General features: G+C 36.1%; 2 protein-coding genes across 5 annotated transcripts in view; one reads left to right on the top strand and one right to left on the bottom strand.

Annotated features, from left to right (window-relative positions):
- Positions 1-7175, bottom strand: part of LOC111509239 (heat shock cognate 71 kDa protein) — a 43694-nt gene extending 36519 nt beyond the window's left edge. The window contains exons 1-8 of one of the 4 annotated variants that reach the window (XM_074182805.1): positions 6957-7175; positions 6693-6845; positions 6257-6497; positions 3989-4299; positions 2944-3170; positions 1030-1183; positions 811-948; positions 568-750 (exon numbers count right to left, since the gene is read on the bottom strand). In XM_074182805.1, coding sequence (XP_074038906.1) covers positions 568-750; positions 811-948; positions 1030-1183; positions 2944-3170; positions 3989-4299; positions 6257-6497; positions 6693-6845; positions 6957-7038 — 1489 coding nt within the window. In that variant the 5' untranslated portion in view covers positions 7039-7175. The remainder of the gene's footprint in view (positions 1-567; positions 751-810; positions 949-1029; positions 1184-2943; positions 3171-3988; positions 4300-6256; positions 6498-6692; positions 6846-6956) is intronic. The other 3 variants (XM_074182806.1, XM_074182804.1, XM_023164941.2) reach the window with 3 other exon arrangements.
- kek3 (leucine-rich repeat, immunoglobulin-like domain-containing kekkon 3 protein) overlaps positions 1-18458 on the top strand; it is a 600794-nt gene that overhangs the window by 337960 nt on the left and 244376 nt on the right. Inside the window, 1 exon segment of the mRNA XM_074182347.1 lies at positions 14399-14428. The gene's annotated coding sequence lies outside the window, so the exon portion shown is untranslated.

The raw sequence follows: 18458 nt of genomic DNA, 5'->3' as shown, positions 1-18458 counted from the left end.
TAAAGTATTGATACATGCTCTATAATTTTTCTGACAGAATTGCTGATAAAATAAGAAACTGATTCTTTGTAGTCATTCTGGAAATACATGCAATAAAGCATAACTGGAACTTCTGAAGTTTCCTCAACTTCAGATGATGTTGTGCTGCAGGTTTGTCCAGGTTTTTCTGCAGCTGAAAAAGCAAATGCGCCACTGGAATCAATGGAGTCGCCCCGGAGCGCCAATTAATTTTTATTGTTGTTTTATAATTTCATGATTTGTATTTTGGAAGTATTTTAAATAAGATGAATAAAATTTTGTCGAATTCTTGTTAACAATCACCAACTAGAAATGAATAATCATACATTATCTGACAACTACGTAACTTCAGTAACTAATTGCAACTAACTGTTTATATTTTCTTGTAAAACAAATGAATGAATTATATTTTTATCATCATTGTGTACTGTTTTACATTTCATCAAAAACTTTCCAACGATATAATGTTAATAATTCCTATTCGTTTGTGAGTTTTCCACCGTTTCAACAGGTTAAAATATATAAAATAAATAAGCAGGTATCTCTCACCTGATAAATCAAACTTTCCTAACAAATTGTTATCTTTCGTGAGAGACCTCTCTCCTTCGAAAACTTGAATCAATACTCCTGGTTGATTGTCGGCGTAGGTGGAGAATATCTGAGTGTGCCTGGCTGGAATCGTCGTATTTCTTTTTATCAAAACAGTCATAACGCCTCCTGCTGTTTCAATTCCTGTAGCAAATTATTGTGTTTTCGAATGAAGGATTGAAAAATCGTACGACGTAGATATACCTAATGAAAGAGGAGTCACGTCCAATAGAAGTAGATCTTTGACGACTTCAGAGTTATCGCCTGCCAAAATGGCCGCCTGTACTGCTGCTCCGTAAGCTACAGCTTCGTCAGGGTTTATCGACTTGTTCAACTCCTTTCCTATCAAAAAACACTTAATTTCATGGATTATTCTGAATAAAATATTTTCATCGACGATTATCATTGGTATGTGTTACTTGCCTTGGAAATTATTCGACAATAACGATTGAATTTTAGGAATTCTTGTACACCCTCCAACGAGGACTATATCATTCAGTTGGTTCTTGTTGATCTTGGCATCTTTCAGAGCTTTTTCCAAGGGCTCCAAAGTTCTCATGAAGATATCGTTGTTGATCTATTGATAAAAAACACGGTTGAGAATCGCGTCCTGAACGTATTTTCGAAAATTTCATATTCACAAAAATTGATATCTATTAGTAGATTGTAACTTTATGGAAATTTCGTTTCAAGCCTTTGACAATCAAAAATCCGATGAAATAGCCATTGTTCATCCCCCAGCTGAGATTAAACGATCTTTTTCTATAAAGATCATGACAGTAATAGGTTTGCAAGGAAGTCAGGATCCTGTTTTCACGTAACACTTCACAAAGCTCTCGATTTTTTCATGTAGATGCATATTACTGAGCTTCGATGTAAGTTTTTATTGAATAGGTTCCAAATCTTCGAACAAGTTGTGGTAACCTAGGTCAGTGCCAAAAACCATGTTCATCTGCTGCTCTTACAGAACAGGCCCTGAATATTCAATGAAGTTGTGATAATTTGTGTTAATACTGACTATATTTCCACGTGAAATGATGACCATTCATTATCATTGATATTATTATCATTATTTGAACCTTAGATTGTGCTGGTCGGGCCCTATCTCCCGAAACCCCGTTCCCGAAATCCCCATTCAGGAGAGTACGCTAGTAGTATCAACCAACGACCACCTCCCAGACCATGGGGCAAGTGGTTATTGGGTCCAAGAATCATGTGCCCTGACCAAGCGCAGTGAGCTAAGAATGACAGCCTCAGTCAGGCTAATGTCGTAGGACACTGAGAACGCATACGCTGGACAAGCTGACATTAAGAGCATTTGGGTCTGATCACGCGACTGCGGTAGACTGGGTTGTTGAAGACACCATCGTAGCAAACCATGATGAACTCTTCAGTTTCCGACTTCAGCTTTGATAAGCCAAGGTTTTCAATGTTGTTGAAGAAGACCCCTTGCATTGGCTCATCCTTGTGTTGCCGCAGGAGTGGAATACGCTTATGCCGCTTTTTTGTGGGCCTTTTACTGAACGAGTCTCAACTCGGTGACAGAGTTGTGATAACCTTGTTCAGTGTCGAAAATTAAAGCGAGTTTACCAGCTGCTTGATCAGCTGCTTTCTGAAGGGAATGCTTCAATTCCTGCTCTTTCATGATCGCAGACCATACAGAGACAGGAATCCGAACTCTTGACGACTTCACAGGCTTCATCCAGTACCATTCTGCCATGTTTACACTCTAAACTCAAAAGTCCACAACCTCCCTGTTGTCGGGGGAAGTACAACAGTGGAATGGACGATTTAGAATGTAAACTTCTATGGAGGTGCATCATTTTTCGAGTCTTTGCGTAGAGTGGTATCAGTTGTTCAATGCATCTCACTAGTTCGTCAAGTACCGCAAGGCATCTGAGCAAATACATAAGATGTTGTATCAAATGCCTTGCGGTAATCGATCCAGGCCATAAAGAGGTTGCGCTTATACTGTATCGTGTCCTACACATCAGCGACCCCTATCTTCGAGGAGACGCGCCGCTGGTTGTATGTAATTAAATATCATCACTATCATTTAATGTTAATACTATCATCACTATTACCATGTTCGACTATTCTTTTCACGATTCAGATCAAATTCACTCTGATCCCGAAACCGTCTTTTCTAGATGAATCAGATGCTCTTTATTCAAAAACACATGAACATCTGAGGATGCGAAAATCCATTCCAATCGGGATATTTCAACAAAACAAGCGCTTTCCTGCATCCAATTCTTATCAGTCAAAAGCCGACTACAACCTCGAATTTAATCAGACCGATTGCGGACCGCAAAAAAACAACACTAAAACAATTACCTCCTCGAATTTAGCCCTGGTAATCCCGGTATAAAGGTCCACTCCGTCCGATAAAGAGTCGATTTCAATCGAGGCCTGATTCGCCGACGACAACGTCCTTTTGGCCCTTTCGCAGGCGGTTTGTAATCTTCTCAGGGCGCGCTTATTGTTTTTAATGTCGATTTTGGTTTTCCTTTTGAATTCTTCGGTGAGGTATTGGACCATGCGGTTGTCGATGTCTTCGCCACCTGGAACGGAAAATTAACTGGATTCTCTGAGAGCCGATGAATGGTTCAGATGGTGCGGTAATTCTAATTCGATTCGACTGAGATTGGGAGCGGGGTATCTAGATCGAGTTGGAAATTGGGAATTTTGAGAAAGAAAGGTTTTGACTTTGAACTTTTCTGTCAAAAAATGTGTAAATCTTTCGAAAAAAAGAGGGAAACAATTGCTTTCAAAATAAACTCTTTATAAAGATGTGTAGATCATGCAAATCACTCTTTTCAAAAAGTGTTTTGTCTCATTTTGTAGCTCTTTTGTATAATATACAAATTTTTGTGAGGAGTTAGTTTTTAAAATAATTTTGTTTTTTCGCTTTCGCCTATCCCCTCTACCCTTTTTCCGCTTCACCGGTTCAGTGGAAGTTGACCGTATTTTACTGTATTAGCATGACTGGATTCCAAGCTGAGATCATTCATAGGAAGGAACACTGGTTTAACAGGAAGTTCAAAGAAGCTGCATATATGTTATATTTTATTCATTTTCCAGGTACAAATTTAATGCGAAATCAAATTTCAAATGAATCCATTAATGAAACAAACTCTCATATATTGCGAATTTTATGTGTAACAATAATAAAATTGAGTAGTGAACATAAGGATTCAATGGATTAGAGAGTACACATTAAAATATTGGAAGTAACCTATTACGAAAGATAGATCGCGTTTCACTACTTTATTCATTAATGAATAGAAGTAAAAGTAATAGAAGTAAAAATAATAAAAATGTGAATTAAAAAAAAATATATGAATAGATTTTTGAAAAGATGCCTCATCGGTTATCTCACCTAAATGCGTGTCTCCAGCCGTCGACTTAACCTCGAAAATTCCGGCAGAGATGAGCAGAATCGAAACGTCGAAGGTACCGCCGCCCAAATCAAAAATCAAAACGTATCTGTCATCCTCGCTTTTTTTGTCCAACCCGTACGCTATAGCCGCGGCGGTTGGTTCGTTGATTATTCGCTGGACGTCCAGACCGGCGATTGTGCCGGCATCTTTTGTCGCCTGTCTGAAAAATGAGCGATGCGCGGTTAATTGATCGTTCTGTGAACTCTCAAGGTTAAGAGTTGATGGATGTTCCGTGTGCTTGATTTTCAATCTGAGGAAGACAATATTGGAGAGTTGTCACTTGAGATGAGTGAAATAGTGGGGTTTCAATGACGAAGCAGTGAACAAATGTTGAATCATTCGGTCATCTGAAATGTGTGAAGTTCGATAACAGAATCAAATATATAAAAATAACTAGGGACCCGCCACGGCTGCCTGCATTTCAAATCTGTAATATCTTTGGAAATATTAATCCTAATTACATGCTGTGAAGGACCATATTGATCTATATTGAATGCATAACGCATTCAAGGTACTTGATTGTATAAGGATTGATGCTGTATTGCTCAAAATCGCTTCGTAAATAAGTCAGTATTTCTCGTAAAAAGCAGGGGATAAAAAATTATTAATGTGGATTATCCCTAAGACATAAACATATTACCATCGCGGACTATTTTGTAGACCTTTTAAGGTGTACAATACTGTAATACAGCGTTTGCAATGTAAGCCCAAAAAAATGTGTTTATTTACGACATCACATTACTGATATTATCATTATTTCACTAGTATATTATGCATTTTATATACATATAAACCTTTCTCTTAAATCACTCTATCTATTGGAAAAACAAGCATAAAAATTAATTGTGTATATAAAGACAGATAGCGGATAGCGACTGAGAAATCGAGAATGGTTTTTATTTATGATTTTTTGAATGTGACACCTCGTTAAAAAAAATTACAAAATTTGGACATTGATGTTAGAGGTGACGATCTATCGAATATCAGACTGTAATGACAAGAATGAGAAACAAAACAAAACAAGGAGACAAGATATCTCAAAGTGATCAAACGAAGTATTCATATAATTTTCAACGTATTTCAAATTATCTACGAAATTGATCAATCTGTAGAAAATACATGTAACTTATATTTCTGTTATCTGTTCTCTCGTCGGGTTACAGGATATATTTCCTATGTTCAAAACTTTCGTTTTTTCGAATTCAATTTTGTGTCCTGTTCTTTGATATTTCAAATAAAAAAAAGTTGAACGCTGTACATATAGTTCATTAGAATATTTTGAGATAGAAATCTTTTCCATAATCTTTGGACATAACATCACCGATGTCATATATTCCAAAGTTTTACAGTACTAACCATCAATGTCTGAATTTTGTGAACTTTGTATAAATAGAATGAGTTTGTTTTTCGAAAGAATATTCGACTATAAATCCCGTAAGTTATGAAATTGAAAATGGTAGATAAAATACAAATCACGATCTGATTTTTCTATTACTTTCTATTTCGCAATTTCAGTTAACTCTTAACGGATGGCCTGATTATCTCATTATTATTTTTCAGTTCTCGTCGCGGATTTGTTCCATGATACACTTTGGCCCCTACTATTTTGATTTTTTTCTTCGTCATGCGATAGAAATCGTTCAAGGTTTCGAAATTTTTTCCTCTGATACTACAACCGTGATTTGTATCAATAAGCCAGGACATTATACTCATGAGTATTATTTCGAACTATATAAACTACTGAACTTATCAAAGGCAAGCTTGCTGCACTGTTTTCTGTAGCAAAGTAAATGGAAACCATAAAAATAAAATGGTCATAATCTGAACATTTGTTTCGGAGCTACGCGTGAATGAACATATATGTATATTATACAAATATACACCTACAAAATTTTTGTAGTTTACATGTTATTACACACAAACATGTGGGTAAAAGTTCTCTTCCCAATTAAAATATTTATTTTGGCAAAAAAATAATGAATGAATATGATTTCTATTCGAAGTGAAATTCAGTCGACTGAAATTTTATGAGAAGGATAACTAAATGAGAATTTAACTTTACAAAGATGTCATATAAACTCAAAATTTTGGGTCCATTTTGGTGGACACTTTTTCATCATAAAGTGAGTTCTACTAGCTTTGGCATGAACTTATTCATAATATTGATCAATTTCATTGCGAAATGTTATTCAACTGCAATCTCTTACCGTTGTGAATCATTAAAATATGCAGGGACTGTAATAACAGCCTTGGAGACGTGGGTTCCTAGGTAATTTTCAGCAATCTCCTTCATTTTCCCCAGCACCATCGAAGAAATTTCTTCCGGAAAAAAAGTCTTCATTTCGTTTTTATACTTGACGCGTATCTTTGGTTTGCCTTTATCTTGGATTACTTCGAAAGGCCAATGCTGCATGTCTTGTTTCACAACTGGATCGTCAAATTTTCTGCCTATAAAAATAGTTTCAACATTAGTTGGGCGAAGATATGGTGCAATATTAGCAAAAAAGAAAAGAAAAATTGGTTTTCGGTAGAGCTGAACATAGGTCAAAGCAAGTAAAAAGAAATTGAATAATATTTCAAAAATGAATTGGTCAGTTGGCTTCACAGTTTTTGCAAGTGCTATTGAAGATATTACTTGCTCACCAATTAATCTCTTGGCATCGTATACAGTATTTGTGGGATTCATCGCCACTTGTCCTAGTGCTGGTTCACCAATCAATCTTTCCACGTCTGTGAAGGCGACATAACTAGGAGTTGTACGATTTCCCTGGTCATTGGTTATGATGTCCACAATCCCTGAAATTTCAAATTTGTGATACCCTACATCTCAAAAGAAACTGAAATGACAAGACGATAACTTTGTTCAAAAATATTCCTATGAAAAATGACTAAAGTAAATGTACGCACCATTTTTGAATACTGCTACACAGGAATACGTAGTACCAAGATCAATTCCCAAGGGAAGTCCTTTAACATTAGCAGTGGCCATCAACTGAATTTACTAATGAATTTACTGCAGATTTTGAAAATGTGATGATGGTGTGGATTCAGACGAACTTGATGATGATGATTTTGAAATGTCAGGTAGGTTGTCATGAAACTTCAATTTTAAATTTCTTTCTTGGTTATGTGATATTTGGTTACACATGATATTTGCACAGAACACTTTAGAGAAGAAACATTCAATTGACGGTACTTTGATGTTGAGAGATAAAGTTTCTGTGATATATATTCTGTGTTGAATGTGTTCAATATCAGTTTTCAGCGGTAAATTGAAGTTGTTCAAAATTTTCGAATATATTCATTAACGATCGAGAAATTATCATGATATCATTCGGCAGGTTGTTGGTTCCAAATTTCAACCAATCCAGCTTTGTTGAACCATGTTTATGTTCAACAAAAATTTCACGAATGTCACAGGTTGACAATATTGCTGAAAATTTCGTCGATATAGACGAAATGAATCGTGGCCACTGTAATAACATCCAAGGAGCATACGAACGATGAAAATTTTATTTGTGGTAACGAAATCGTAGCAATAATCACGGCTAATGAATGAATTTCAAAAGAATTCAATGTGACATACGAACCAAATGAGTGGAGAAACTCAGATATTAGTTTTTGATACAGTCATTCAAAACCTTTCATAACAAGTAAACGAATGGGCGATTTTGAATAATGCCTTTGTGATATGTCATGTTCTGTGTAGATACTTTCTCTACACAACAATGGCTTTCGACGTAGAACAAAGTAACAAAACAACTTCATGTACAACACATTTGTATGGACTCACGTTGAATAGATCCCGTTCCTTCTCAAATTCTATTTTCTTTCATCGATGTCTCTGCAATCAATTGATGAGATAGAGATACATTTGATATATAAATGGTAGAAGAGAGGAAAATAAATTATTCATTTTGTTCCGATAATTTCAATTCGTGTCATATACGAGTACAGAGTCATAATGAATGATGATGTATGTTTTCCATTTGGAATCAATTTCTCATTTATTTCAAAAAATAAAAACATTGAGATATCAAGCCAAAGGATGGACAATCGTTAACTGGTGTGTGCTTAGTACCATCTGTGTTAATAATATGACATTCTTCCGATACCTTTTCCATTTTTATCATTCTGGTTATCAAGTATTCCATCGACTGAGTGTTCATATCAAATTCTTTCCATATGGGAGAACATGTGGAAGACGAATCCAGGTTTTTATCTGGGTGGGACCCTATTGGTATTATGGTCCAGGAACGAAGACGCAAGAATCGAATATCAATGTAAACGATGTTATTGAAGGGGCCAGTTACAAAGTCCAGCTTCAACATCTCTGTAGCTATCACTTTGAGGCAACTGAATGAAACCGGAGCCCAAAAACAGAGTTCAAAAACAAAACCTTCATGGCTGCATTCATACTCCTGTTGATAAAAATATGATGATATGATTGAAAACATATTGCCCTTCGGATACTTGGAGTAACCGTATAAGGAACCATTCCCCACCTGCACACAATTCACGGGTGTTGATGACCATCAGGTTTCTGAAGTTGAGTTAGGCAATTATATGGATACAGATTATTGCTTGCAACGATATATCATTTCAGATATTTTTCTTCGACTATTCAAACTGTTAAATGTATTAGATCCCCAAGAACTTGTGCTGACTCCTGTTTGTATATATCAAAGACTACTCTTTTCAAAAGTAGAGCAAGTATAATTTGCTTTGAGCTTGCCTCTGAACGTATCGGAATGATACTATACTACATTTATGAAGACACCTCAGACACCTTCTCACATGAGTGCATCTTCGACGATACATAAAATTCTGCCATGCAGAGCATTTCCTGCTGATGTGATTAGTGAAATTTTATTTTTTTTCCACCTGCAAATTTGGCTCCTGCTGTTCAAGGATTCCTAACAGAGCATATTCATGAAACACATTTTTTTGAGGTCACAAAACGCTTTCTGGTTACACCAACTAGCGTCCTAGGTAACATGATAGATTTTACATGGAGAACAGTTGGGGTCATTTAGTTGACGTCTATCTTCCCTGTAGACTCGATGTTGGACTCTTCAGTTACTTCATGATCGATAAAGCCGTAACAAGGCTTTCTTCACCGTAAGAGGTAGCTAGGTTGTAGTCAGGGCACTGATGGACCCTAGATTGACTGAAATCCATGCAGAACTGAAGGAAACGGGGGCAAACATAAATCAACTGTGGGAAGGGATACTCAACAACAATTCAACATAGTATAGGACTCGATTTATTATATATTAATCATTGAAACAAAATAGGATTGTATAACAAAGGCCTCAAAAGCAGTTGATGTAATTTCCATGTCTCTTGAGAAATGGATCATAGAGATGAATGATTTGAAGGCAACCAAAACCATATACGAAATAATGAGACGAACATCCAACAGACGACAAGAATAACTCAGCACAGAAAATATAATCATTGTGATCGTGGAAAAAATGTTTCGTTTTGTTTCTCTTCAATCCCACATGTATTCATGGAGGTATCGAGTGTAAAAGTGCAGTTGGGTAACACTCTTCTCGTTACTCTAATGTACAGTTACACTCAAATATCAGTATGCACGCCACTTTTCGACGATAACAAGCGGACCTGCAACAACAACCTGGTTGAGGGAGTCGCAGTGGGTTATAATGACAAAGGACACACGCCACCTGAGCTCAACTCCTAAATCGACCGACTGCTGTAATTACGTTAAGTGGATATTCCACCTTTGTTTCAACGGGACCTGGTGCGATGCCTGGATACCTTCTTTATCATGATAATAAACGAACGGTTGAGGACAGATTAGTATTCAATGGGAAATCGGGGTTTTTTAGGTGACTAATACGGTGAAACTGAAGTAAGAGGTTGGTTGTTGATATTCCAACTTCTCCTTTGCTTACTTTTCAGTGATCTACGTATGGTTGTACCAGAATGTTTTTCAATTGTTATCTGAATATACAGTGTCACACATGAAGTCCGCAATATATAGAGGTTTTTTTAAATTTTTTATTCTGCAGTAAATTTGTTTTTGTAGAATGAATAAAAAACTGTCTCTTTCCTTTTGTCATGTCAAATTTTGAATTTTCTTCGAAATTTTCCAAAAATTAGATTTTTTTGAAAATTGAAAAAGAAGAATTTGAACTCTCTACCGTCACTTCGAACTATTTTTATTTTGTTTCAATCTTTTGTCACTACTGATTGAAATTAAGAAATTTTAATTTGATGTCATATCTTGCCCAGAAAATACCCATATTGGCCTGTTATCAGGAAAAATACAGGAACCTCCGGAAGTTTGTATTTGTTTTTGCACTCGTACTTTTTTCAACAGATTTTCATCTCGTTTGATCATTTTTGTGGTCAAGAATTCAGCTGCAGACGAATTCAAAGTATTCACATCCAACAGTGTAGTTTTCAAGTAAACTTTTAGCAACTTTCGTTGTATCAATTTCATAAATCTCATATTCATTTGTGTAAAAAGAATTAAAGCAGAATAATTATATCCGAATTCACAACAAAACATCTTAACATTCATTGATTCATCCTTCCCGTTCTACAGGGTGTAACTGAAGGGGGTGATTCCTCATCGAAAAAAAGATAGGATCTTTCACATAAAGGAACTTCATTGGAACATCCCTTGTTAAGATACAGCCCCTTAAAGGGGGCACATAAAATTTTTATAACAATTTTTTTCACAAGCACTGGAAAAGTCACAATATTGAAATTAACCTGAAGTTTTGTACTACCAAAAAGACACTCAGCCAGTAATTTATTTGGTTTACCCCATGGTTGTGAGGGGTGGAAAACGCAACCCCGAAAATTCATTCACAATGTAACTTTTCATTGCAGATGGTAAGGGTATGAGAGTTGTTCCTTCAACATTCGAAATACCGTCATATGATCAACATTTAGCTGGAAAGCAATCTTTCTAGTACTGGTAGTAGGTTGTTCTTCAATCAAATTAAGTACTGCTTCCTCAAGATGTGGTGTTCGTATTTCTCGATGGCGACCACAATCCTGCGTTCTTTTGTCGAATGAACCATATTCTCGTAATTGTTGATGAAGTCGAGCAAATATTCTATGTGAAGGATGCTGCCGTTGAGGATGCATTTCAGCATATCTTCTAGAAGCTTTTAACCCATTCCCATGCGACAGACCGTAAAGGTAATGCATATCAGCCATTTCCTCATTTGTGTATGCCATTTTTATAACAAGTGAATTATTAAAGTAACAAATTAAGAACAGAACAACAACAAACAATTAGTATTAATTCAATTTCGAAAATTCACGAACTGACAGCGTCATACCAATTTAATTGTCACTATCGCTAATAGCGACCTACTAGATAGATTAGTTTCGTATTTTCGCATTTATCACGATGAATCTCTGTAGTTGTTCGTAAAATATTTTTTTGCTGCGAACTGGTTTATTTCGGGCAAAAAACCCAGGAGACATTTTTTGTTCAGAATGGAACAGGCTATCGAAAATGAATTTTTAAATGGTAAACAAATGATAAGACAAAAAGTTAGATTGGAAATAAATTTTAGGGGTTGCGTTTTCCACCCCTTTCTGGCTAAGTGTCTTTTTGGTAGTACAAAACGTCAGGTTAATTTCAAAATTGTAACTTTTAGTGCTTGTTATACAAATTTTATGTACCCCCTTTAAGGAACTGTATCTTAACAAGGGATGCTCCAAAGAAATTTGTTTTATGTGAAAGATCCTATCTTTTTATTGATGAGGAGTCACCTCCTTGAATGTTTTACACTTATTTAGTTACACCCTGTATATGCTTTTTGGCATTTTTAATGAATAGAAAATTTATGTTAGGACAATTTCCCAAATGGTATTCTCCGAATGTTCTCTGTTCGCAAATGGTGTGTGCTCATACACTTTTTGTTTGAATAATCCTATGGAAAAAAGTCCATTGGAGATAAATCCGGTGATAACGGAGTTCACCGGTGATCTTTCTCCATTATTAGATTTCGATGAAACACCGAACAGTGATATATAAAAAACTATTTTTGTATCTCCATATCTCAATAAATACTCTTAGCGCTGCTGACACAGCCTCAATGTTGTTCACCCGCAGTAATCCAGGACGAGAATTTGGGGACCTTGGTGGAGACTGACCTACTACAAACGGTGTGCGGGACGGTGAAAGAACAGGGCGTGAGCTCCCATGCGGATGTTAATGGTTGAAAAGGTCAAAAAAATAGAATAGTGGGTGCCTCCAGACTTGAAGGATCGACAGAGATTGTCTAGTTACTTTTTGCTGTTGCTTTTGTGCAACCAAAACAATCCGTTTTTGGATTAGACCGTCACGTACGATAAAATGTGGATCCTCTCTAACGTAAACAGACGTAAGAGTGACAGTGACAGTGGTTGGACACCGATGAGCCACCGAGATACTTCCCAAGAACGAAAACCCACTTAAAAAAGACTATAGTTACTGTATACTGGTCAGCGGCTGGAGAGAAATGTACCGAAAATTTCGTCAGCAGTAGGCGTCACTTGTCAACAGGAAAAATCCGATCCTGCACCTCCACAACGTCCGTCCGCACGTTTCACAAATCTCCGTCCGAAAATTAAACGAATTGAGCGTCGAGATTCTGTTTCACTACCTTAACTCTCGATTACCATCTTTTCAAACACTTCGATACCTTTCTCACCGGTAGAATTTTCGTCAATCAGGACCAGGCAAAAACGGCCTTCATCGACTCCATTCAATCCCGAGCACACAATTTCAATGGTGATGAAATCAATCGACTTTGTTACGTTGGCAAAAGTGTAATGATTGAAATGGGGCTCATTTTTGTACAATTGAGTGAGTATTCATTTTTAGTAGACTCATGAAAACGGACAAAACTTTTGAAACAATCTAATGGTATTCGACAAAACTATTTCCTGTACTCCGTCATGCAAACACCTGTAGAGTGCAATCATTCCACAAAACAAGCGTCTCATCTGGATGTACCTTATCTCGCCACTTTAATCCGACATAGAAACTAGCATGACAGATCATTTGTTTTCCACCTGTAGCAATGCGACATCTTCCTAGCAGATTGAGACCAAGATGTACCTTGTTTAGGTAGACAAGCTGATCTTTTGTTTTGTCCATTACAATTGACGGTCTCAACCAAAGACATTCCTAAGACGCTGGGTCTTGGAACAATACGAATAATTGAGAGAATGAAGTTGCAGGCAGTCTGAGATGAATTTATCCTGGATTCTATGCTGAGGACATTGGGTTTACCTTTGGGTTTTGTAGGGTGTTTGTACTCGTATACGATGTGTATTGAACTCTGTTGGAAAATATAATACTTTTTTGGAAAAAAATATCGTTTAAATGTTTCTTTTTCTCATAAATGTTTACTGGGAAACCAAGTTTTTTGTTTGATCAATATTTCCCTAACTACGACGTTCTCTAAAACTTCTACTTCATAAGTACGTTTCAAAAATTCAATGATCAACTTTCTACATGTTATGCACTGTTTGGAACCTTTGGTGTGATATTATTACTGGAGTTTTTCCCCAACAACAAATCGTTATTTCAACACCTCGATACTTGTTTCGATCACCAAGTGATCATTATAGAGGTCGAGGTCGATCACCCGTTTCTTCGGTATCGATATTTTTCCAGTAGAAAAAGCGCTGAACTACTTTATGACTGTCGGACCTTCGAGCGCCGTTGTGGTCATGCTCAAGTCGTTTAGACTAAATAAATGAATATATTACATCCTGCCGATGATCATATGCTTGAGAAGGTTTGAAAACGCTGAGATGAGGTTTTTGTGGCTAGCGTGGCTGACGCAACGGCTTGGAAGTTTTTTGGGGGGACACGAAAAGTCAGTCAATTTTGGAACGGGCGCAGGAAATTTTCTGTGAAGATTTCTGCACTGACGCCTGTCGAATATAATCCAACGCCCGTCGTGGTATTAGTCAGGGGAGTAGTTTTTTCTGATAGGCGTCAGTCCATTCAACCTACTGTGCAGGTATATCCGAGACTGACTTGAACGTTTTAAGTTCATTTTTCAGATTTGAAATATTTTTTACCTCAAAAAAATACAACCATCATTATATCTCAATACGAGTACTGACTTCATCTCTTCAATTACATCGAAAGAAATTTAAAAAACTTTTGGGTATATTCACAGAAATTGTTTGTCAAGTCTAGTCTCAGCTACTTTGTCGACGACATTACATTAAGAAAACTTATATTGAGCCATTCTTTCATGTTACATGATTTGTAAAACTATGCCTCCTATGTTTATTTTCCTAGAAATGACCTACTTTGTTCATTGTTGTAATTAATGGTGTGATTTTTGTTTCAGATTGGCTCATAAAGTTTTCGAGGACTTAATGTGAGTACCAACTTTTTAATACATATTCTTTAATAGCCTATAGATCTTATCAGTTGCGTGACTATTTTTTGTCGGGTGTTGAATATCTTGAATCAGAAATAGTCGCAAAATACATTATGTTTCCATGAATTCATAGAACGATATGAAATATCTAGTATTTTCCAAACAGAAACTGTCGATTTCAAAAGAGGCAAACAAGAACAACTTTGATTTGTATCTTCAATGAAGTACAATGTGGAAATATGTGGGTTTGAAGTGTGTTTGATGCATGATGGTCAATAAGAACTCCAAAATTGTTGAAAAAGCTAGAATTAAAATAGGTTTTGCCACTGGTGGAGCATTAAATATGCTTTTTTTCAGATAACGAAAACGCTCAAGTAGGTTTTTCTACTGGAATTCCCTGAACTAAGAAAACATTATTGAAAATTGGTGATGAATTGCTCTAAAGACTTCAAATGATAAATTTATGGATATAGCCCCAGAATTTATTCAATATTTTTGAGAAATAATTGACATATGAGGCGGATGAAAATACATAACATATTCAAACATGTTTATACGAGGTCTGTTCAAAAAATAAGGTGTATGTTGGAAATTCGCAAGCTACGTACATTCGATTTGCGTTTCTGTTTTAGTTGAGCATGTTTAGTTTGTCGGTGGGAGGCATGAAAGTAAGAAGTGCTTGCGTGTGTTTGGCGATTTTCTGTTATCGACAAAAATGGATCAAAGACTACTTCAAATTTTGTGTGAAAAATTTAACTGAGTGCTTGAAAACATTCGAAATGTTTGGCAGTGGCAAATGGTGATTGTACTTTGAGTCAAAAAATGTATGGAATTAAGTGCCTCAAAACATTCCAAATGTTGACAGTGGCATACGACGATTGTACTCTGAGCCAAAAAAAATTGTATGGAATCAAGTGCTTAAAAATCATTTGACATGTTGACAGTGGCATACGGTGATTGTAATCTGAGTCAAAAAATGTATGAAATCAAATGATTGAACATCATTCGACATGTAGACAGTGGCATACAGTTAACGAGTGGTACAAGCTTTTCATAGAAGGTCGAAAATATGTGAATGACGACCCTCGCACTGGACGACCCGGTACATCAAGAACCGATGACAATATTGAGAAAGTAAAGAAAATTCTTATCGAGAATCGTTAAATCACCAATGAAAAAGTTGCTGAGGATGCATGCCATACAAATTCTTCATAAAATTTGGTTTCGAAGTGTGTGGCGGCAAAAATTCGTTCTAAAATTGCTAGATTTTGACAAAAAACTCGGTGCATGAGCATCGCTCATTGTTGAATGAAGTGAACGCAGATCCAGATCAGCTCAAAAAGATCATAACTGATGGGGAATCATGAGTATATGGTTATGACATCCAATTGTCCCCATGAAGAGCCAAGAAGAGACAAGATCAAAAAACGCTCGTCAATTTCGATCAAATGTCGAAGTTTTGTCCATGGTTCACTTCGATTACCGTGAGATATTGCATCAGTTCTTGTCACATGGTCGTACAGTCAATAACGAGTATTATCTTGGAAATATCCGCCACTTGCGGGAAGCAATATGAAGAAAACATCTGGTAATGATGAAAAACAACTCATGGGTAATGCATTACGACAATGAACCTGTTCACACTTCATTGTTTATTCGTATTTTTTTTGGCCAGAAACAACACTGTTATCATGTCTCATCCATCGCATTCACCAGATTATGCCCCCTGTGACTTTTTCCTGTTACCAAGACTGAAGAGGCCCATGAAAAACGGTGTTTTGTGACGATCGAGGAGATAAAAAGCAACTCGCTGAGCTAGCTCAAGGAGAAACCAAAAAGTACATATCAGAAATGCTTCGACGAAACATTGAAGGGACTTCTTTGAAGGGTACACCAATGACGTCTTCGATCTCCATTGATTTCACCATTTTTTTCCCCAAGTTCAAAAATTGGAAATTTTGCAAGAAACCGAGAAGGGAACATAGTTATATTCCAGTTTCGTATCATTCTCATTAGAATTTCCATTACATTGCAAACCACATAAGATCGTGGTGCAATACCATGAATAATTGAGTGGATTTTGCATTGATATTATAGCAGATCATCATTATTCGATGGAAAATATAGACCGGATCTGAAAAAATCCACACATATTCATATTCATGACTATAAAATTCACTGTTTGCAAGACCAGTTCATAGCTGAAACAAATCATGGAAAGGTTTTCAGGTTCGATAATTCAGTCATTATAGAAATATTGAAAATGATTGGAGGCTATATAATTTTTGAAATTCTATGCTGGTGTTTGAATTTGTCCTGATGAATCAACAAGGTTTATTCTTCCAAATTTCCATTTATAATCATACATGTTTTACATTTTTGAATGCATGAATGACAGATACTTCCATTTCGATAACAGGAATATTTTTAAAAACATTTTTCTTTTGTTCAAGCCATCGATGACCAGTTGATCAATTTTCAATAGCCCATTATGATTTTGTAGAGAAACACATATTTGATTCAACTTTACTTTGAAGACAAAGTTTTTGTAATGAAGCATTGTCAAAATTGAAAAGTTTTTTTGTTGATTCCGCATAGTCTTATTTCGCATTAGAAAAATTGTATTGAGAAAAACTTCTTCAATTAACTTTTTTTTTCGATATTTCGAGAAATATCTCCACTTTTGTATTAATTTCAGGAACTAATCCAACTTTGACGGATGATGCAGGTCACATAATTACATTTTATTGGTTATTCTTCATCTCAATCGTAGCAGAGATTGATGTCAAAGTTAAATTTCGAATGGAACTAACAATAATGTCAAATAATCATGAACTAATTCAAATTCATTCAAGCGAATACATGAATTGAAATATGTTTCAACCTTAACTTCAATATTCTAGGACAAAAATACTCAGTATTCAGAATTCCATTTTTTGATATTCCAAATTCATAGACTTCAAAATTGATACGATCATATGATATAGAAATATAAAACAATATAAATAAAAAACAATATAAAACAGTATGCAATCTGTGCAAACTTTGCACAGATTGCATACTGATCAATTTTCCATTCCTGAAGTATTTTCCTCGTTTTGTTACAATGAATGTTTAATTAAGTTTTCAAATGAGTTCTTCCATTATTTGGATGAATGATAAATGAGTGAAACAGCGAATAAAATCCTCTCATTATTAAGCCAAGCAAATACTGAGTTGCGACAATAAAAATAATTCACATTTGATGGGGACTTTACTCGCCGCACTGAATATGAGTGCTGCTTTCATATTGTGGAATATGAACGAATTTAACGCAAAATCAGTTGGTATCGAAATTGAGTTTTTGGAAACCGTGTGTCTCGAAAAGACATTTGCTTCAGACAGTAATATGAATAAACCATTGAATTGTATAAAGGAACAACTTCCAGCATGTAATTGAGAAACATGTAATCGATTCCAATATCACCGCAAAATCCTATTCTAGGCCAGAAATGATACCCAGTACTTTCAAGCAGTTAATGCAAAAACAAACACGGATCGGTGCAGTCGATGGCTTGTACGTGGTTTGTTTTAGAAACGCCGTGTTTGTTTTCAATGGCCATCGACTCGGTTACGAGTAATTTCAGACAATGCCTGAAACGGTGCCTGAAACGGCGCTGAAATGGCGAAACGCCCTCCTGCTTATCTTCATCCGCCAGCCGCGATGCCTCTACGACCGACCGCAATGGCGTAGAAAGGGCGATGGAGAGAAGTGATTGATAACTGACAAAAAATTGTTTTGCTCTACTATTTCACCAACACGAGTGATTGGCATCTTTATTAGTACGCTCTTGTCATGCCAAAGATTGAAGAAGAACCACATTGTTTTCGAAACGCTGAACTGATGGTCATTTATCATGGAAAACACCAACGTCTATGTCAGAAGTGAAAAATTGTTTCATTGTCAAGGTATCGGCTAATTTTATGCCTTCTCGATGGATAGAATCAGTTAAAAAAAAATAATGTTCGTGAAGAAATGATCACAAAA

Source organism: Leptinotarsa decemlineata, unplaced genomic scaffold (genome assembly GCF_025532065.1).
Source record: "Leptinotarsa decemlineata unplaced genomic scaffold, Ldec_3_MD MMD2_tig00026328_RagTag_RagTag, whole genome shotgun sequence".
Taxonomy (NCBI): Eukaryota; Metazoa; Arthropoda; class Insecta; order Coleoptera; family Chrysomelidae; genus Leptinotarsa; species Leptinotarsa decemlineata.
Note: the sequence above shows the minus strand (reverse complement) of the source record. Positions and strands in the feature narration are given on the sequence as shown.